The 20,707-nt window shown below is 38.4% G+C and overlaps 2 protein-coding genes across 5 annotated transcripts in view; one reads left to right on the forward strand and one right to left on the reverse strand.

Annotated features, from left to right (window-relative positions):
- Positions 1-16,036, reverse strand: wnt4b (wingless-type MMTV integration site family, member 4b). Of its 3 annotated transcripts, XM_067448437.1 has the most exons (9): positions 6,224-6,339; positions 5,710-5,906; positions 5,298-5,451; positions 3,277-3,361; positions 2,767-2,898; positions 2,543-2,685; positions 2,324-2,464; positions 798-960; positions 1-692 (listed from the first exon to the last, which is right to left on the reverse strand). In XM_067448437.1, the coding sequence occupies exons 2-9, from the start codon at positions 5,796-5,798 to the stop codon at positions 523-525; spliced, it is 1,077 nt and encodes a 358-aa protein (XP_067304538.1). In that variant the 5' UTR covers positions 5,799-5,906; positions 6,224-6,339; the 3' UTR covers positions 1-522. The 3 variants fall into 3 exon arrangements, with proteins under 3 accessions (XP_067304538.1, XP_067304537.1, XP_067304536.1); XM_067448436.1 differs by lacking the exon at positions 6,224-6,339 and adding an exon at positions 15,638-16,036 and having other exon boundaries at positions 2,324-2,685; XM_067448435.1 differs by having other exon boundaries at positions 2,324-2,685.
- chd4b (chromodomain helicase DNA binding protein 4b) overlaps positions 15,197-20,707 on the forward strand; it is a 24,763-nt gene continuing 19,252 nt past the window's right edge. For both annotated transcript variants that reach the window (XM_067448433.1, XM_067448434.1), the window contains exons 1-9: positions 15,197-15,499; positions 16,081-16,144; positions 16,951-17,063; positions 18,022-18,288; positions 18,863-18,981; positions 19,122-19,417; positions 19,516-19,634; positions 20,274-20,394; positions 20,510-20,679. In XM_067448433.1, coding sequence (XP_067304534.1) covers positions 16,096-16,144; positions 16,951-17,063; positions 18,022-18,288; positions 18,863-18,981; positions 19,122-19,417; positions 19,516-19,634; positions 20,274-20,394; positions 20,510-20,679 — 1,254 coding nt within the window. In that variant the 5' untranslated portion in view covers positions 15,197-15,499; positions 16,081-16,095. The remainder of the gene's footprint in view (positions 15,500-16,080; positions 16,145-16,950; positions 17,064-18,021; positions 18,289-18,862; positions 18,982-19,121; positions 19,418-19,515; positions 19,635-20,273; positions 20,395-20,509; positions 20,680-20,707) is intronic.

Below are 20,707 nucleotides of genomic sequence, written 5' to 3' on the forward strand. Positions count from 1 at the left end.
TACAAATGAGACCATGGTAATAAACAAGCCTCTATGCATTAGGACAAGCCGAAACAAAACAGTTGAAGCAGAAGAGTTTGCAGGTGGAACTTTCCATCCAGAGATAATGCCACACAGGCATGATGAACTCAAATAAATAAACACAATCAGCAAAACTGAAAAGAAATTATAAATACAGCAAACAGGGAGAGAGCAACTCTAGGCTACAATTTAATGCTAAGGCCTCCGACTAAACTAACATTATTCTCCTGCTGTTATTCAGGGGTTAATCTCGGCTTTAAGAGCGTTGTCTGAGCAAGTTAGATAATGATTTTTGAGCATTTAAGTAATGTAATGGTGTCTGTTCCCTTCGTCGAAAGTTCAAGATTAAAACAATTGTAATGTCACATTTGAAAGAACTTTAAAGTCACCAAATTCCAAACATGATGCAGGATGTTTTGGATGGAGCTGGTTTGTTTTTCATCATGCGGGCATTAATTCAGGCTGGTATGAGGTGCTTCTGGTGTCGTTGTGTGCTGTGTCTCATTCTCGGCAGGTGTGTATGAGCACTGTGTTCTTACACTGCTGGCAGCGAACTGAGCAACACCAGGAGAACTTACAGGAGCATCGCTGCACCACCTCAGCCCGGCCTGCTCGGAAACCTGGGCCACAGCATAACAGTTCGCATCCATCTGGTGCCAACCGTGAGGTTCCTAGGGTGTGGAACGATAAGAGAGGATGAGTAAAGAGCAATGAAATGACACCTAAATCCAGGAAATTGAGAGTTTTAAGAAATTTGATTTCATTTGGATTTCTACCATTACAACGTCGCCCTGCAGTGCCAGGAATGCCATTGTCTGGGTCTAAGCGGCAGAAATCTGGTGAAGAAGCCAAGTAGACAAGGTCCCGTGTGGCTGGTGGCTTCACCTGGGGGTCCCGTGGAAGGAGAGCTGTGCGAGAGCCCACGCGTGTCAGCCGTACCTAAGCAAACAGTGTGGCCGTGACCCTTGAACATGTCAAATTATTACACACACATACTTATTCAATACTGCAATAGAAAAATTATAATGAAGCATTGCGACAAACTCCAAATATCATTTAAGGGGGATATCATTCAATACTTAGAAATACTGATGAGAAAGCATTTTTTTTTTATTTTTAGTTTCTGTTAGCAACATTCTAACACCAAACTACAGAGTGCAACAGCTGGATTCTGGAAGTGAAAATCTCATGAATTTTTAACAATAACTTATAAACTTTTAAAACAGACATACTGTGAGCTACAAGGTTATTAATCGACGGTATATGGTTATGATGAAGCCATCAGCCCACATTATTTCCAACTTGTTTTTAAAAATAATCATGTTTGACTAAAATTCCTAGTGAAAGACTATATTACCCATGATTCTGCAGAGAGAAGTAAATCATGCCAAAATAATTATTCAGTGCAACCCACACCAATTAAGCACTGCAAATGAGGTAGTTTCCTTATACTTAAATAGTTGCACATATACAGTACAGGGCAAAAGTTTGGACACATTACTATTTGTAATGTTTTTGAAAGAAGTTTCTTCTGCTCATCAAGCCTGCATTTATTTGATCAAAAATACAGGAAAAAAATTATATTGTGATATATTATTACAATTTAAAATAATTGGTTTTCAATTTATTATACTTTAAATTATCATTTATTTCTCTGATGCAAAGCTGAATGTTCAGTATCATTCCTCCAGTCTTCAGTGTCACATGATCCTTCAGAAATCATTCTAATATGATGAAACATTTTCAAAGTTGGAAACAGTCCTGCTGCTTAATATTTTTTCATAACCTGTGATACTTTTTTAGGATACTTTGATGAATAAAAAAAAAAAAAAAGAAGCAAATATTTTTAAAATAGAAATCTTTTGTAACAACAATATACACTACTGGTCAGAAATTTGGGGTCAGTCATTTTTTTTTCTTTCTTTTTTTGAAATAAATCAATAATTTTATTCAGCAAGGATGTGTTAAATTGATAAAAAGTGATAGTAAAGGAGATTTATATTATTTTAAAATTACAATTTTTATTTTGAATAAATTCAGTTATTTTGAACCTTTTATTCATCAAATATATTAGGCAGCAGAACTGTTTCCAACACTCATAATAAATCAGAATATTAGAATGATTTCTGAAGGATCATGTGATAGACTGGATGTCACACTGAAGACTGGAGTAACGATCCTGAAAATTCAGCTTTGCATCACAGAAAAAAATGATAATTTAAAGTATAATATTGAAAACCAAATATTTTAAATTGTAATAATATATGTAATAATATAATAAAACAGAGCCGTTGTAACATACCTCTGTGGCCCCATCAAAACGTTCTTTCAGCACAGCACCGACCCGGCGGAATGGAGGCATGACCTTCCAGCAAGTTCTGAGCTCACAGGACCCCGAAACACCATGACACTTACACTCCACCTGCATGTTGTGGAGGATTGCCTGCACAAGGACAGAAAAACATAAAAACCAATATACAGAGGTGATAACATCAATCAGTAAGCGAAACATCATGCTTGCCTTCCGTCCTGCTTCATTATTGTGAATGTTCATTAGAGGTCGGCCTGACGACATGCCTTTAGCTCTCTCTGGCTCGTCCACAAAGGTCTGAGAGAATGCAACGCCATAGGAAAGATTATCAGAGCAACCTGACCACTGGAAACCTATGGGTGAGCAAGAGGCACATATGTGGCATGTTTTTTTGTCAATGTGAATTTGTTATTGACTGTTGATTTACTACTCACCTTCAGGACTGACCCCCCTGACCTTTCGGTCACAGCCGCACCTCTCCAGTTCTCCCCTGCTACAGCCTCGAGTCACAGCCATGGCCACTGCCGCTGATGAAAGAGCGTGGACAAAAGCAGCCTCACGGGTGCCTGAAGACAGCACATAAACTGAGCAGGACTAAACGGGGTTGTCTTTTAAAGCTGAGAGTATTGATTGCATATTTTGGAATTTAATATAATAATAGTGTAGGTAAATAACAAGGAATTTATTAGAAAATTCTATAACAATGGTTCTCAACATTTTTGACTACCCACTTTCCAGCACTATATATATGGTATTTATAAAATACAAATTATGTATTAATCTTTTTTATCAATAAAACAATTGTTAAATTAAATTAAATAAAAAAATTATAAATTAAAAAAAGGCTTGAGCCATGACAGCAAGGTATTTGAAAGTTGTAGCATAAAATAATGCCAAAATGTAATATGTTCTGTTCTGATATGTTGTGACATTATTGTTGTAACCTTGGTTCATGACTCGTCCAAACACATTGATCCCACGGGGAGTGGTGGAACAGTTCCAGCGCCGGTTTCTGAACTGATGTTGACACTGCAGTGGTTAAAATGGAACAAATAGCTATAAGTCAGAGTATATACAGGTCCTTCTCAAAACATTAGCATATGTGATAAAAGTTCATTATTTTCCATAATGTAATGATAAAAATTAAACTTTCATATATTTTAGATTCATTGCACACAAACTGAAATATTTCAGGTCTTTTATTGTTTTAATACTTATGATTTTTGCGTACAGCTCATGAAAACCCAATTCCTGTCTCAAAAAATTAGCTTATCATGAAAAGGTTCTCTAAACAAGCTATTAACCTAATCATCTGAACCAACTAATTAACTCTAAACACCTGCAAAAGAATCCTGAGGCTTTTAAAAACTCTCAGCCTGGTTCATTACTCAAAACCGCAATCATGCCGACCCGACCCTGTCCAGAAGGCCATCATTGACACCCTCAAGCGAGAGGGTAAGACACAGAAAGAAATTTCTGAACGAATAGGCTGTTCCCAGAGTGCTGTATCAAGGCACCTCAGTGGGAAGTCTGTGGGAAGGAAAAAGTATGGTAAAAAACGCTGCACAACGAGAAGAGGTGACCGGACCCTGAGGAAGATTGTGGAGAAGGACCGATTGCAGACCTCGGGGGACCTGCGGAAGCAGTGGACTGAGTCTGGAGTAGAAACATCCAGAGCCACCGTGCACAGGCGTGTGCTGGAAATGGGCTACAGGTGCCGCATTCCCCAGGTCAAGCCACTTTTGGGCTACAGAGAAGCAGCACTGGACTGTTGCTCAGTGGTCCAAAGTACTTTTTTCGGATGAAAGCAAATTTTGCATTTCATTCGGAAATCAAGGTGCCAGAGTCTGGAGGAAGACTGGGGAGAAGGAAATGCCAAAATGCCTGAAGTCCAGTGTCAAGTACCCACAGTCAGTGATGGTCTGGGGTGCCAAAAAGCTTTATGGGGATGAAGATTTTGTTTTTCAGCAAGGCCTGGCTCCTGCTCACAGTGCCAAAACCACTGGTAAATTGTTTACTGACCATGGTATTACGATGCTCAATTGGCCTGCCAACTCTCCTGACCTGAACCCCATAGAGAATCTGTGGGATATTGTGAAGAGAAAGTTGAGAGACGCAAGGCCCAACACTCTGGATGAGCTTAAGGCCGCTATCGAAGCATCCTGGGCCTCCATAACACCTCAGCAGTGCCACAGGCTGATTGCCTGCAACTTTTTCTGCAACAGTTTATTTCTGCTACAAAAGAAACTAATTTTGCCTTTATCTAAAATTATTTAAACGCATGAGTGGCTGCAACCAGTAATAAAGCTGGACCTGGCACGTCCAGTGCAAGTAGGTTTTGACTATTTCATTTTACTTAACATTATTTTAATAATTGGTTATTTTGAAGAGACATTTTTGAAGGAAATTGGTTTACTTATGGCCTGTTTGTGCACTTAAACTTAACTGAGACTTGTGTTTTTATAGACGTTAAAGAGGCTGTTGTGTCGACCGATTTATTGCAATATTGAGGTGTTTTATTTTTATTTTAGAAAATAAATTGCATAAACTCTTGAATAAACTGTTTCTTGCTTTTCACAGAGCTTTCTCTTAGGTGTTGAGGACTAGTGCATCTTTTATCCTATATTCAGTGTGAGTTAAAATTAAGTACAGTTAAAATCAGATAGTGTAAGACTCAAGTTGTATTGGAATTGGTGACTTGCAACTCGAGTCATTTTAATTAATGACAGTCATTCTGGGACAATGACAGTAGAAAAGCACAGCATTTTTTGGTAGCCAGGACTTTAAAGTAGGCCTATGTCTAAGCCAAAACTGACATTCCAAAATGAGAAATATTCTCTAAAGTAAAAAGTGTGATAAAGGACCTTCTAAATTGATTTTTTCTTTTCTTCCTTTTTTGCGATGTCCTTAAATAAATAAATAAATAAATTGTCATTGTGAGTTATTGTGTTTCAGGCTCTCTCACCTCTTCAATGACCATCTCTGCAGCCTTTCGCACGGACTCCATGACCTCCCCCCGTGCCCGGCACACCCCAACTTGGCCTGGTGACAATCCCCTCAGACGGCCACATGGTTCGGCACCAGACACAGGACGCGAGCGTGGCAGACGTGCCAGAGAACTATAGAGCCGTACAGCACAGTAGAATAACAATGGAGGATATCAAATACAAAACAGAAAAATAGCGTCAGAGAAAAAGGTTGGCATTTGAATAAAAGGATGGCATTTTGTTAATGAACGTTGGGACAGGTAAGTAAAAAACAGCATTAAGAGGAAACAAACGGAAAAGAAACAAAGAAAGTGCGTGAGAAAGAAATATGCCACCATATTTTATAAGTTATGGCATTACAAACAAACCCTTTCACACAATCCAACTTACAGCCAGTTGGTTGCCATGGTGAGGTGGGGTGCCCATAGCAACAGCAGGAGGAGTCGTCCCGTGAGAGTCACGGAGGAGACCGTTGGCATCAGATTGCCTGTCTGTCTGTCTACCTTTCTGTCTCTGAATTAGTGTTCAACTGTGTTTCTTTCAGCCTTACAGTTCTGCCTGTTACGTTGGGGTTGTTCCCCTCATATCTGTCAAAATCAATAGACAGGAAATCGCATTACTAAATTTCTACATTATTACATGATATAATTAGCAAATACTTGAACATGAACTACTCATACTTAGTCACTGCTTTTATGCATATGCATGACTGGTATAGTTACGTTTTTACAGATTATGACTGGCATCAGAATATATTTAGATATTTTTGTTACTTAATCAGAATAATATAGGCTATAGTAGGCAATTTAAAAAAAAATCAAAACAATTAGCATTTGCAGTGCATTTAAGAGAGGTTTCAAATGTGACATTTCTTATATAATAAAAAAAAATCAAAAAAATTTACCACTTTGAGGTCCAAAAGAATCCAAAATATTCCTGTCGACGAACTGCACAAATCGAGTTTCAAATCTGTCAATTATCCAAATTTATCATCAGCTTGATGACTTTAATTATTTCCACTTATGTTTTGAAGATAAAATGCTTCTAAGTTGTAATCTTATTGTCACACAAAGAGAGATATTCATCTTATGGCATTTTCATCCATACCAAAAAAAAACAACTCTATATCTCAATATCTCTTCAGTTGAGTAAAATAATCAGGACAGGAAAAATAAATGTATTAATTATATAGATAAATTATTAGAATAATTTTATCATATCCCATTTTCCAATTTGATTCTTTAATACATTTAAAAAAGCTAATAATTCTATTTTTGTCCTAAGAAAGCACTTCCATTCCCTTCAGATCTGTATCAGTGTATTTGGGAGAAAAAGTTTCCATTTCAGTAATCCAATTTGTCCACCAAAGTGAGCAATTCCAAAGGTAAAAAAAACAGATAAGTGTGGATGAAGTGATGGGTGTGGGGTTATAAAGGAAGGATGAATAAAGGGTGGGAGGGTTGGAGACCTCAGAGAAGGGAGGGGTGAAGGTTTCAGCCTTAGTACATTAACATTGAGGGATGAGCTTGCACTCATTGTCCAATTTACTCAGGACGTAATATGTGACCTCTGCTTAATGAGTCCTGCAGGACGGTGCCTTCAACTCGTGGGATTATACAAATGCTAACACACTCAACTGTGTGTTTGTATTTGTGTTGTGCGTCAAAAAGAGGGCAACTGACCAAAAGTCTAGTGCCAAATCACTGTCTAAATGCATACATCTGCAGGTCTGTGTGTGTAAGTGAGAGAGAGAGAGAGAGAGAGAGAGAGAGAGAGAGAGAGAGAGAGAGAGAGAGAGAGAGAGGGAATTCCTTTTGTCAATGCATGTGACTTGAGCATCTGTTACCTAGTATCAGTGAAGGGTGCATCAGAAAATGTTGCCCTTAAATCCTGAGGCTCTCACAAAAGCGTTGTGCGTGAAAGCCAGCGGAAATTGACGTGCCGTAACAATAAATAACCTGATAGATAGAACAGCAGGATAAGTACTTAGACCTGTCCCGAAATGGGCCTGTGTGAACGTGTCTTACCTAATGTTTAATTTTCCCAAACTTTTGTTGCTCTTTTTACGAGTGTCCCCCCCTCCCCCTTTCTTTCCTCCCTCTGCCCTGCTCCCTCTTTTTCTCTCTCTCCATATTGTCTTCGAAGAAGGGATGACATTTAGACAAGGAGAAGAAAACACAGTGCTGACAAATATTAGAACTGAGGCAAATAAATCACCAGAGAGAGAGAGAGAGAGAGAGAGAGAGAGAGAGAGAGAGAGAGAGAGAGAGAGAGAGAGAGAGAGAGAGAGAGAGAGAGAGAGAGAGAGAGAGAGAGAGACCATTAGGACAAGATCTTAGATTTCATGGATCTACTGTGGCCCCCAAAAGTACTTCAACACTTAAGTCACAGTTTAAAATGCAATAGAAACAAACTATTAAACAAGGTGGCACTTTTACTTGCTTGGTCTTGAGGTGGCTTTTAGTGGTTGCATAGCCAGAAAGTATATTCAAATATTAATATTATTATTTTTTAAATAATTTGATACCTAACAAACGTCATTTAAACATTTATGTAAACTAAATGGCAATTTGTTTTGCAAAAAAGTTGGGACACTGTACAAATTGTGAATAAAAAAGGAATGCAATAATTTACAAATCTCATAAACTTATATTTTATTCACAATAGAATATAGATAACATATCAAATGTTGGAAATGAGACATTTTGGATTTCATGAGAGCTACACATTCCAAAAAAGTTGGGACAGGTAGCAATGAGAGACCGGAAAAGTTAAATGTACATACAAGGAACAGCTGGAGGAAAAATTTGCAAATTATTAGATCAATTGGCAACATGATTGGGTAAAATAAAACAAATAAAAAGAGCCTCTCAGAGTGGCAGTCTCTCAGAAGTCAATATAGGCAGAGGATCACCAATTCCCCCAAAGGTGTGGCGTAAAATAGTGGAGAAATATCAGAAAGGAGTTTCTCAGAGAACAATGGCAGAGTTTGAAGTTATTATCATCTACAGTGCATAATATCATCCAGAGATTCAGAGAATCTGAAATGATCTCTGTGCGTAAGGGTCAAGGCCAGAAAAACATACTGGATGCCCTGATCTTCAGGCCCTTAGACGGCACTGCATCACATACAGAAATGCTACTGTATGTCAAATCACAACATGGAAACACTTCACCACAATCACTTCCAGAAAACATTGTCAGTGAACACAATCCACCGTGCCATTCTCTGTTGCCGGCTAAAACTATATGGGTAAAAAAAGAAGCCATAACATGACCCATTTTCTCTGGGTCAAGGCTGGTAAGGCTGAAAACTGGCAAAGTGGAAAACTGTTCTGTGGTCAGACGAATCAAAATTTGAAGTTGTTTTTGAAAAACTGGAACGCCATGTCATCCGGACTAAAGAAGACAAGGACAACCCAAGTTGTTATCAGCATTCAGTTCAGAAGCCTGCACCTCTGATGGTATGGGGTTTCATGAGTGTGTGTGGCATGGGCACTGTACACATCTGGAAAGGCACCATCAATGCTGAGAGGTATATCCATGTTGAACAACATATGCTCCCATCCAGACGTCATCTCTTTTAGACCTTGCATTTTCCAACATGAAAATGCCAGACCACATTCTTCATCAATTCCATAATGACTGCGTAGAACAAGGATCTGTGTACGGAAATGGCCAGCCTGCAATCCAGATCTTTCACTTATAGAAAACATTTGTTGCATCATAAAGAGGAAGATGTGACAAAGAAGACCGAAGACAGCTGAGCAACTAGAAGCCTGTATTAGACAAGAATAGGACAACATTCCTATTCCTAAACTTGAGCAACTTGTCTCCTCAGTCCCCAGACGTTTGCAGACTGTTATAAAAAGAAGAGGGGATGCCACACAGTGGTAAACATGGCCTTGTCCCAACTTTTTTGAGATTTGTTGATGCCATGAAATTTAAAATCAACTTATTTTTCACTTAAAATGAATACTTCCACATCATTGCATTATGTTTTTATTCACAAATTGTACAGTGTCCCAACTTTTTTTGGAAATATAATGATAGCATACATTTTATATTATGTTAAAAATTCACATTAATTTTTAAATTTTAAAAATTTTAAAATTCCAAATTTGTGGATCAATACAAAGAAACTATTTAGATATTTTCTATTGTAAAAATGGAGCATTTTGCATTTTAACATGTTTAATATCTGCTAAATTCTGCATCGTTTTATACTTTACATTCATGTACCAATATTCTGAAAAGACTTAATTTCCTAGTCGATATATCTCTATGACTGTACTTCTTTTTTCTTTTCTTTTTTTTATTACATTTATTTACTTAAATACTCTAAGTCTGTTTTCACTGCTGAACTCTTCTGCACCTCAGCAAGCAAATAAATAACTGTGCCTCCTTACAGATTCACTGCCTTTCTCTCGATTTGAGCAGTGCCCCTATATCTCTCCCTCCCATGCACTTTTTCACCCCCTCTTCTCGTTGTATTCTCTCTTTGTGTCCTGCCGTCCTTCGCAGTGACGTCTTGCAACTGTCTCCCCCAGCAACACCATGGCGACCTAAACCCCCATGTCATGTCCGGCGCCTCTCTTCTCCTCATCTCTCCATCCGCTCACCCCTTGCTCATAAATAAAATCTCTTCTTTTTAAATCAAGTGTCCCATCTGTCGGAATCTGTTTTACACGCTCATTTGAGATGTCACAGTGGCTAATTGTGGCGGTTTTGTGTGATTTAACATGGGGTTCAGGTGGACACCTGCTGGACTGTGAATTAAAAATTCAACACTGAAATTGTATTTGAAAATATTATATACACATTTTATTAATATTAAAAATAAATTACATATTTTTTGTTTATATAAATAAATAAATATAAATCACTTTATATCTATCTATCTATCTATCTATCTATCTATCTATCTATCTATCTATCTATCTATCTATCTATCTATCTATCTATCTATCTATCTATCTATCTATCTATATAATATTTATCCCCACTCCGGACTTCATTACCCATAACCCTTTGCCCTGACTCATCATCCATCATTGTTTACACCTGTGTGCCATTAGCCTCATCACCTCAGTCTATATAAACCATGTTCACTCTGCTATTCACGGCAAAGTCTTGTAAAGTGTAACCACTACAATTCTGAGCTTGCTATCATGTCTTTATGTCTCTCGGTTTTGGATTAACTGCCTGTTTCTGGACTGCTCTCTTGTTCCCTGCCTTGTTGTGTTTGTTTGGACTGCCTACATGTATGTTGATCTTGCCTGTACTCTAGACTTCGATTGTGGACTGTAGTCTCAATAAAATTGCATTTGGATCCTCAACCTGTGGACTCATCGTTACACTTTGTTAGAGCACATCATTAATCAATTTGAGCTTTTGCCCTAATATATATATATATATATATATATATATATATATATATATATATATATATATATATATATATATATATACATAATTCAATTATACAGCATATATATTAGGGCAAAAGCTCAAATTTCTATATATGAGAACTATATATATATTTAAATATTTGTTTATCCCTTTAATATTTTATTCAAAGAACCTTTCAATGAAGTATATGTACAAGTGTGCGTGTGTATATTTTCAATTATATATATTAAAAAAATCTAAAATTTGTATTTGTACACACACATACTAGATCAAGCTCGTAGATATATGCTATCCACAACATGACAGAACACAATGATTATTATTGGATGGACTGTTGACCTCACTCTGGAATGCTCGCACTGGGTTACTGTGGACCACTGAGTGAATATTATGGGATAGAAATTATATCCCTCCAAACAGGCAATCCCTCCCATTCAGCTCATTATTCCATAAACTACACACTTTCAGTCAGTGAATGAATGAAAAAAATGACGTTCTGTTAAGCATCACGTTTCATTTTGCTTGCAGTAGTTCACCGGTCTCATCCATTCATCTCCACTGGATGTCCTCACTGCTCCTTTGAGGAGTGGAAGCTGTTAGAGTATCTGTGCTTGCTGCAGGATTGGTATTGGTTATCACCTGAAACAAGCATTCATAGCACATGTACACAGACACGTTGTTTTAACTGGGTCCGCAGTGTCAACATTCCTCTGACCTTCAAGAGGATATTATTGGATGGGGCGAAGTGTGGTGGGGGCTGGGGGGCTTCAGGGTGACCCCCACCCCCTCACCCCGCATGGTCTTCCATGATTGGTGACTGTGGGCTACACCTAAGACCCCCCCACCCCCACCCAGATCTCCATGGTGACTGATCTACTTTAAGCAGAAGGGTGTGCATAAGCATGTGTGTTTGGGGACACAGTACCTGAAGCACTGATGTATTTCTGGTGTTGTACAGGAGAGATGCACTGTGATGTGAGTAACAGACTTCAAATGTGGATGGTACATAGCATTCAGAGGACAGTGCGATAAAATAAGCCTATTTCTCTTCTGCTGTACATAGACGACAATTTGTCTCTCAAATACATCTGAATGTACAAAATGTCCAGTAAATGTAGTATGACAGTATCTGTCTGTCTATCTGTCCGTCCGTCCGTCCGTGTGTAAACCCCAATGTTGTCTTTACTTAAACAAATCAAGTAATCTTGACCAAATATTACTAGCTTAGTCCAGAAACTCAAAAATATAAGTTAGTATAACTTATTAACCTACAAAATACATAAACGTAAGATTTCAAGTTGTTTGAACTCCAAATCAACAATAACTAATTCACTGATTGGAGGACATTTACAAAAGGTGGTCCTTTTCGCCTCGTCTGTCGCTGATTAAAATTAAGATGGAGACTTTTTAATATCATCAAGTGATGTTGTTTATTTATTGTTGATGATAACATCATCATGTATTGGCAGAATCCTTGATCTCATGCAGAGTCTAATGATCTGATTGTCATAGTGGTTATTATTAGTTTTGAAGTATTAATAATAATAGCCGAGATCCTTCACTATGGTAATTGAACAATTTTTTTTATTTTTAAGTGCACAAAATGTTTAAATCTATAGCATTAGTTAGACACACACAGACATCAAGAATCTGTGTATGAATCTACAATGGTGACAATAAAAAAAAACTAAAATTCCGATAAACAGATCAACTCTGAACATAAAACAAGCTACAAAAACATCAGAACAAAACAGCAAATGTAAGAATCAAAGAAAATTTGTCACAATTTAGATGCATAATTTATCAGACTTAATAAATTACCCAAGAAGTTAATGCTGGTTCTGATAGAAAGGTTTTAGAATACACAGTGCATCACAGTTTGTTGCTTATAGGGCTGCATAGCCACAGACCAGTTAGGGTGCCCATGCTGACCCCTGTCCACCGTAGAAAGCGTCAACATTGGGCAAATGAGCATCAGAACCGGACAACGGAGCAATGGAAGAAGGTGGACTGGTCTGATGAATCATGGTTTTTTTTTTTTTTACAACACGTGGATGGGTGTGTGTAGCTGGAGAACACATGGCACCAGGATGCACATGTGAAGAGGGCAAGCCGGCGGAGGCAGAGTGATGCTTTGGGCAATGTTCTGCTGGAAAACCTTGGGTCCAGCCATCCATGTGGATGTTTCTTTGACCACCTACCTAAGCTAAGCATTGTTGCAGACCATGTCTTTCATGGAAACGGTATTTCTTGACCTCTTTCAGCAGAATAATGTGCCCTGCCACAAAGCAAAAATGGTTCAGGAACATAAATTACATTATTATTACATAATTTCAGCATAGTTGACTCTTTCATAACATAAATCTTTTTTAAATTCCTTAACTTATTTTGATGAATTAAAAATGTAAAAACATATGCTGTCATAACTTGATTACCGGTATAGAATTTTTATTTTTCTTATTTTTTAATTTTTTTACAGTGTATCTATCCGATACCATGCAAAAAAAAAAAACTAAAGAACTTAAATTGAGCTCAAAGTTTGAGCTCCTTGTCTACTCACAGATAATTTGTGCACTTAAATCCAATTTGGCAGGCGTCTCAACTAATATATGGAAGTTTTTTTTTCATTGTTGATACTCCACTCGTAAATTCTACCACGAGGGCCGAGGTCCATTATCACTGCCCTTAATCTGATGGCATGTATGACTGTTGTAGTTCCTCTGCTATATCAATATCAGACCAAAGTGTTTCAGGATTAGGGTCTATCACATTTTAGCAAAGGTGGGAGATGCAATGAAATACTTTTATATTAGCTTCAATTGTTTGTCCTTCTGAATGGCAAGTTCTAGTTCCTCTAAAAACAAATGGTGTATATATAGAACTGATGGTTAGATATGTAAATCCAATAACAGCTTTTTTAAATTGCTGGTTTAAAGTCGACATAAAACGGAAGCTGTGATAATCTTTTCTTCCTTATTGTGACGTATGTAGCCTGGTCCTACCAGACTCTTAAACATTTCATTTCACTCGTCTGGCCACTCTCCATCGACAAGAGTTAACTTCCTTGAAGGTGGGTGCTCTGTTGAAGTTTGAAACTATTGGGTCTGCCCAGAGCCACTCCGGATCTGCCATAACCAATCGCTAACGTTTGGCCATGACATGTCATCTCAAACCATAGACTGTCGTGCACAACATCAACGCCATTGTTCCCAGCCACTCCCTCTGTTCGCTTGATTGGGCCTTGATTGGGCCGGAGACCACCAGAGAATATACCACAATCCCAAAAAGATTACTGAAGGAACATGAAAATTGAGCGGAAGTACATGGGTGGAGCCAGGATAACGTATGTATATGCAAGTGAAACTTCTCAAACCAGAAGCTTCTCAAACCAGAAAACATGTATAGGGCGGGACTTGATTTTGTCCAAGGGGAATTCTTTAGATGGTTGAATCATCAAATTGTGATTTGATTGCGATCTCATGTGAGTGACAGGTTGTCCCGCATTCGCGCCAGTAAACATCTTATCAGAGAAGAGAAGTGAAGAGATTAATTTTGTTTATCAGAAATTGATTGGCTCGCTGTGGTTTGTTATGGCTCATGTTCATCTTCAGGGAAGAGAAAATATTTTGTTGCATACGGGAAGGGAAGATATTTTTATTAAAGACTAAGAGGGCACATTAATAAAATAAAAATGATGTAAATCAATGCTATGTTCCACAAAAAATAAGAATAGTCCATAAAGTCATGGTGACTTTAAAACTACTTGGCCAAAACTGAACCAGAGTGATGCCTGATTGGATGAAGATATCACTTCTGCATTTCATTCCCTCTTATGGGAAGTCATCTTGACCTGTTTTAATGTGCAGGTAGCTATAGTCAGCAAGTCACCGGAGTTCGGACTGCCTAAACGCGTATGAGATTCCGTTTTGGGATTGTCACGGCACATCCAATGTTCATTTAACACTGCTTCACACAGGCTCATTAAGGGTGTTAGACTTCAGTCTGATATGCGATTAACAAGAAGCAAAAAAGATTTCTGCACCTTGACAGATCATCACCTCTGAAGCTGTGAAGTGTCACTCATGCAGTGTGTGGCGTTTGACAGATAGCCGAAGCTCACTAGTTGTTAGCCTGAGTTCCAACAAGGTGCTCATACACGTTTTTTGCCACTTGTGCACCAAAAACCAAGCCAGGTGGACAGACAGCCGCAGATTATTATGGTCTGTCGCCAGCGGCCTGGGGTTTCCCTGGAGACCATGTGACTGGTGTTGTTTTTTTTCCTTCCCTCTCTTTTAGGAGTTGTGTTTATTATGGGATGTCAGAGCGGCCTGCTTATGACTATTATGGGATGTCGGAGAGGGCGGGAGGGGGCAGTGTCTCCATAGCAACGTGGTTGCTAAGGGGGCAGGGACTAAGAAAGGGGAAGGCAGTGTGTACTTGCTGGTACTGTGTGCGAGGGGGAGATGATTATTATGGTCTGTAGGTTGCGAGGTAACTATGCAGAGTTGAGTGAGTGTTGTAGGGAGGGGGGAGCGTGCCTAGGATTATTATGGGATGTCTCTACCCCCCCTGATTTCTTTGTGTGTATGAGGATGTTCGCTTCTGGTCACTGACGCTGGGGAAAGGGGAGAAGAGTGGACGACGTCTCCCAAAGATTTACACCTTTTCGGAGCTTCTTTTTATTTTCCAGTGATAGGTAGTAACCTGCAGTTTTCGCGTCAGTCAAAAGCTGATCACACCGCCGAGTATCTACACCTTGGACTGACCTGTAAGTCAATTCCTCCCACCCACTTCCAACCGCCTGCGTTATATATAAATATACATATAAATTTGCGTCCCTCGATGAGCTTTTTTCTCATAGCATAAAACAGAAAAGAAACACAAAGCTAAAATTACGTGAACTTACAACAGTTAGACACCGCGTCATAGCGCCAAATGGTGTTGGTCGGGGGCTTCACGACCTCCGCGTGTTATTTTCAAGAAGGAAAGTTTTTAAGAATCGAATATAATAATAAACGAAGGCAGATAAGCGCTTTAACTCAACTCATCCAGCCGGCTGCCATTTTCCCTGCAGCCGGATCACTTGACTGTTTGCTAGCTTTGCTAACTTGATTGACAGCTAAGTTGAGGCGTCTTTCGCTCGGACCGAACGAAAAAGTTTACGAAAAAAGCCGAGATGACACGACTACGTCAAACTCTTTTTATCACTACACGCTGTATAATGTTGAGGTTTTGAAATGCCACCATCTGTAATTGATTTTATTTCACCGTAACACTGTTAGCCTCCCCTGTCACTTGTTTCTCTCTCTGTCAACATAACCAAAATATTGTCATTTCTATTTTATTAAGCGTCCTGACGGGAATATGTCAGGGAGTGAAGACGACCGGGACCATTTTGGACCCATGAGAGATGGTAAGGCTTTAGCTGTCCCGAGCAGAGTCTGGACCCTCATTAACCACATCATGTTATATAACCTCCCCAAATGAGCCCAAACATGTAAATTAACTGCTGACATATCAATGTACATCTGGACAAAGGGCAATTTCTGTAAACTATATTGCATGTTTATTTATTTTGCTTGAGCTGGCGAGCCACGTGTTACTGCATCATCATACAAGCCAAATCATTAGTTTATGTATGATGCAGCAGTAGCCAGTTAGCTGGATGCAAAAGGCACATCACTTCCTGATTTACTGATCCGTAGTGAAAGAAGCAGCTGTTAAAATAAAACATAAACATATTTGTTACTGTCTCCTTAATATCTTAAGAGCTAAAATAGCTTGTTTTTCCTACTTCAGCGATCACACCGTGCGGAATATTGTTTAGCATAGTGTGTCAAACCCATTTGTTTTGCTTTCCTCTTCTGGCCGCCCTTGGTAATGGCGTTGTAGTGTATCCTATCAACAGAGAGCTTATAATAAATGAATGATTTTAAAAGCAAGAGCCTTATGCTCCAGTTTCACTGCTGCTGGCATATTTGGACAGTGGGCTCACATCTTGAGGCAGGAATGCACAAAAATAATGTAATCTAAATACTTTAAACTCTGTTAATGGATCTAAATTGATGTGCCATATTTCATCTAGTCATTATATTCAGTATGGGTCATACAGCTATGGGTCAGGGGTACATCAGTTTAGGAAGGACAGAAAATCAAAATGAAGATGATTGTTTAAATTTAGTTGATGTTTGGTGCATGCTGTGTGTCTGCTTCGGACAGATGATGTGGATGAACAGTTATCAGAGGCAGAGACTCCCAAATCCAAAAAGAAGAAGAAAGCAAAGAAAAGCCGTGAAAGCAGGAGCAGCAAACGACAAAAAGTTCTCAGAGAGGTTAGTACTTGAGCACCTTTTGAATCCATTTATGTGTCTGTATGTATGCAGGGCTCTAGACTGTGACTAAAATGGTCGCAAATGCGATCATGCTTTGTTAATGTGCGCGTTAAAATTTCACACAGTTAAACATAGTCGGTGTTGCCGGTTACATCACTTGCCCACCGTGGCACCGCCCCACTGTTGTTTTTGTAGTTTATAGTTTGTAAAATACATAGTGATGTCTATGGAAGCAGCAATAACAATCCATTAAGGACGTAATATCTTCATATCAGATACACATTGTGTAAGTATAAAGTTTACTTTTCTCCCACTTTACTGGTCAGTTACTTTCATGTATTTCAGGAGAATTGTAAATCTGACAGTTCTCTGAATTGCAGCGCAAACTGACATGGCATTACCCATCATGCATTATAGATCAACTAACATGATCATTTTATTTTTTGGCTGCAGTGTGTCACAATATCACGCTTTTAGTCACATCAATCTACATCAATGCAAAACCAGTTTATAGAAACGTGCAAGATCATAATTTAATGAATAAAAAAAAGGTGTGACCAAACTTTAAGTAGGTGTGAGCAACTGAGTTAGTTGCACCAGAGCGACCAGTGTCTGTACACACTTTAATTGAGCAATGATGCATTAAATTAAATCAAAAGCCACATACACGTTTACATTGTTATTGAATAATTTTTTATAATGATAAGATTTGCCATCACAAGAATAATAGTTAAATCACAATATTACTGTTTTTACTGTATTTTAATTAAATAAATGCAGACTCTGTATGCATAAGAGACTGTTTAACCCTAACCCACACACACAAATCATACTGACCCCAAACATTTGAAAGGTGAATGTGTTTGTCACATCTGCAGTCTCACATAAATCATAATCACATTTGAATATTTCACCTCTTATTGTATTTCACCTCTCATTGGGTGGTTTTGTGTTCTAGGAGATCCCTGTCAGTTCTCCTGAAGTCATGGAAGCAATCCGAATGGTAGAAGGTGAGGAAGAGGAGGAGGACAGAGCGATGCGATCCGAGAGTGAAGGGAGTGACTATGCTCCGAGCAAGAAGAAGAAAAAGAGATCCAGCTCCTCCAAGGAGAGAAAGAAGGGTGGTTCAGCGGGAGAAAAGGCTGGCAGCTCCTCTGCAGGGAAAAGCAAACGTAAAGACCCAGAACCTGAGGAGGAAGATGATGAAGATGATGATGAAGGACAGGTAAGGTGTAGCTGATGGGTGGTCTTTGTTAAACCTGGCATGGCAAGGATTCAAAAAAACAATTTGTCCTCCTTTTATAAAAATAAAGTTTTTATTATTTTTTATTTAAAAAAAGAAAAGAAGAAGATAACCAAGGAACAAGTTTCTGGAAAAATCTTATATCAAGTCCTTCCCTTTATACATTGTTGTAATAAATACAGATTTTCAGTTTTGCTTGTAAAGTTTCATCAGCTAATGTTATTGTACATTTTCCTTGGTATACTACCATTCAAAATTTGGGGTTGGTAAGATTATCTCCTATTATTTTTGTGGAAACCATAATACTTTTTGTTATTTTTTAAATAGAATTTATTTGAATTTAGAAATGTCTTTATAATCACTTTTGATAAATTGAATCCATCCTTGCTAAATAAGATCTAAAAAAATCTGAAATGAAATTTCATGAAATGGTAGTGTATGTTTTTGGATAAAGGTTCAGGTCAGATGATATTATATATCTTTGTTTTTTACCTTTTTGTGATTGATTTTGTTTTCCAGTGTTTGTCATCTGTCATCCTCTGTTCTCCGTTCACAGGAGCCCAAATCCTCCTCTCAGCTATTAGCAGACTGGGGAATGAAAGACATTGACTATGGCTTCACCCAGGAGGACTACACCTCTCTCACCAATTACAAAGCTTTCAGTCAGTTTGTCAGGTAGAGCAGTTTTTTCTGCTTCTTTGAATTTCTCTTTTTGTCCCATATCTATTATCACCTCATGTAAACATCCATATAATGTCATATAGTTGTCAGGTGACTGATCTGAAATGTGTCTTTTCGTTTCTTCTCTTGTTTAGACCTCTAATAGCTGCGAAGAACCCTAAGATTGCTGTGTCAAAGATGATGATGGTTTTAGGAGCTAAATGGCGGGAGTTCAGCACTAATAATCCCATGCGAGGCTCAGCGAGTGCTAACGCAGCCCTGGCAGCTGCCAACGTTGCTGCTGCAGTGGAGAGTATGGTGACCAGGGTGGATGGAGGAGGGGCAGCACCCATGGCCCCGCCCACATCAACAGCAACCCCTGCTGCACTACCCCCACCCCAGCAGCCCCCAGCGGTCCCCCTGCGGAAAGCCAAGACCAAAGAGGGCAAAGGTCAGATAACAGCAGTTTTTTTGGGTACCAAAAGTGTGTTTATTATTTGCATTTTTTAATCTACTCAACTTTCTGTGTCATGTATGAATCTACTCTAGGCCCAAATGCACGTAGAAAGACAAAGTCCACCCCAAAGCCCCAGGACAAAAAGTCTAAAGCGAAGAAAGTGGCTCCACTCAAGATTAAACTGGGAAATTTCAAGAGAAAGCGTTCCTCTGTATGCATCAATTCCTTTTATGCTTACATATATTAGCTAATTTATGCATCATAGTTATTTAATATATTAGTTAATATATTTCATTGAAAAAAACAAACAAAAAAAACATTATATTAAATACATGCATGTGCTACTGTTCAAAAGTTTGGAATCAGTAAGATTTATTTTGGAAAGAAACCAATATTTGTATTAACTAATAATAAATGTTCTGGATGAATTGAATTCATCAAAAGTACATCAAAAGACCAAAGTAGGTTAAAAAGTAGATCTATAATGTTACAAAATATTTCCAGTTCAAATACATTTTGAACTTTCTATTCATCAAAGAATCCTAAAAAATTAATGTATTCTTGTGAAATGTTATGCAGTACATCTGAATTCAACATCGATAACAAAAGCATTAAAATAAACGCATTAAAGGAATAAATAGTAACACCATATTATTGTTTTTACTGTATTTTTGACCAAATAAATGTAGCCTTGGTCAGAAGATAATTTTTTCAAAAGCATTAAAAAAATCGTACAGATCCCAAACTGTTGAACGATAATGCATGAAATGATACATATATTCCTTAATTTTATGGCTAACATCATCACTAACTTGCTTTGAACCCCTTCACCCATGGCTCCTTCTCTCAGAGTGGTGAGGATGATGATGGTGAGAGTGATTTTGACAGTTTCTCAGTAAGTGATGGATCCAACAGTCGGGGCAGCCGTTCCAAGAGTAAGAAATCCAAGAGCTCCAAGAAGAAGAAGAAGGGTGAGTCAAAGAGAGCAAAACCTCTACTGAACGGACATGCTATAATGAACACGCTTTGCTAGTTTGGACACTTTCCCGTTATTTATATTTGAAATAAGCCCTTCTTCCTTCATAGTGGATGAGGATGCTGATGGCTATGAGACCGATCATCAGGACTATTGTGAGGTGTGTCAGCAGGGTGGTGAGATCATTCTGTGTGACACCTGTCCGAGAGCCTATCACATGGTTTGTCTCGATCCTGACATGGAGAGAGCCCCAGAGGGCACCTGGAGCTGCCCCCACTGCGTATGTACATGCAAACATGTTCAGAATT

Source organism: Pseudorasbora parva, chromosome 7, assembly GCF_024679245.1.
Source record: "Pseudorasbora parva isolate DD20220531a chromosome 7, ASM2467924v1, whole genome shotgun sequence".
NCBI classification, from domain to species: domain Eukaryota; kingdom Metazoa; phylum Chordata; class Actinopteri; order Cypriniformes; family Gobionidae; genus Pseudorasbora; species Pseudorasbora parva.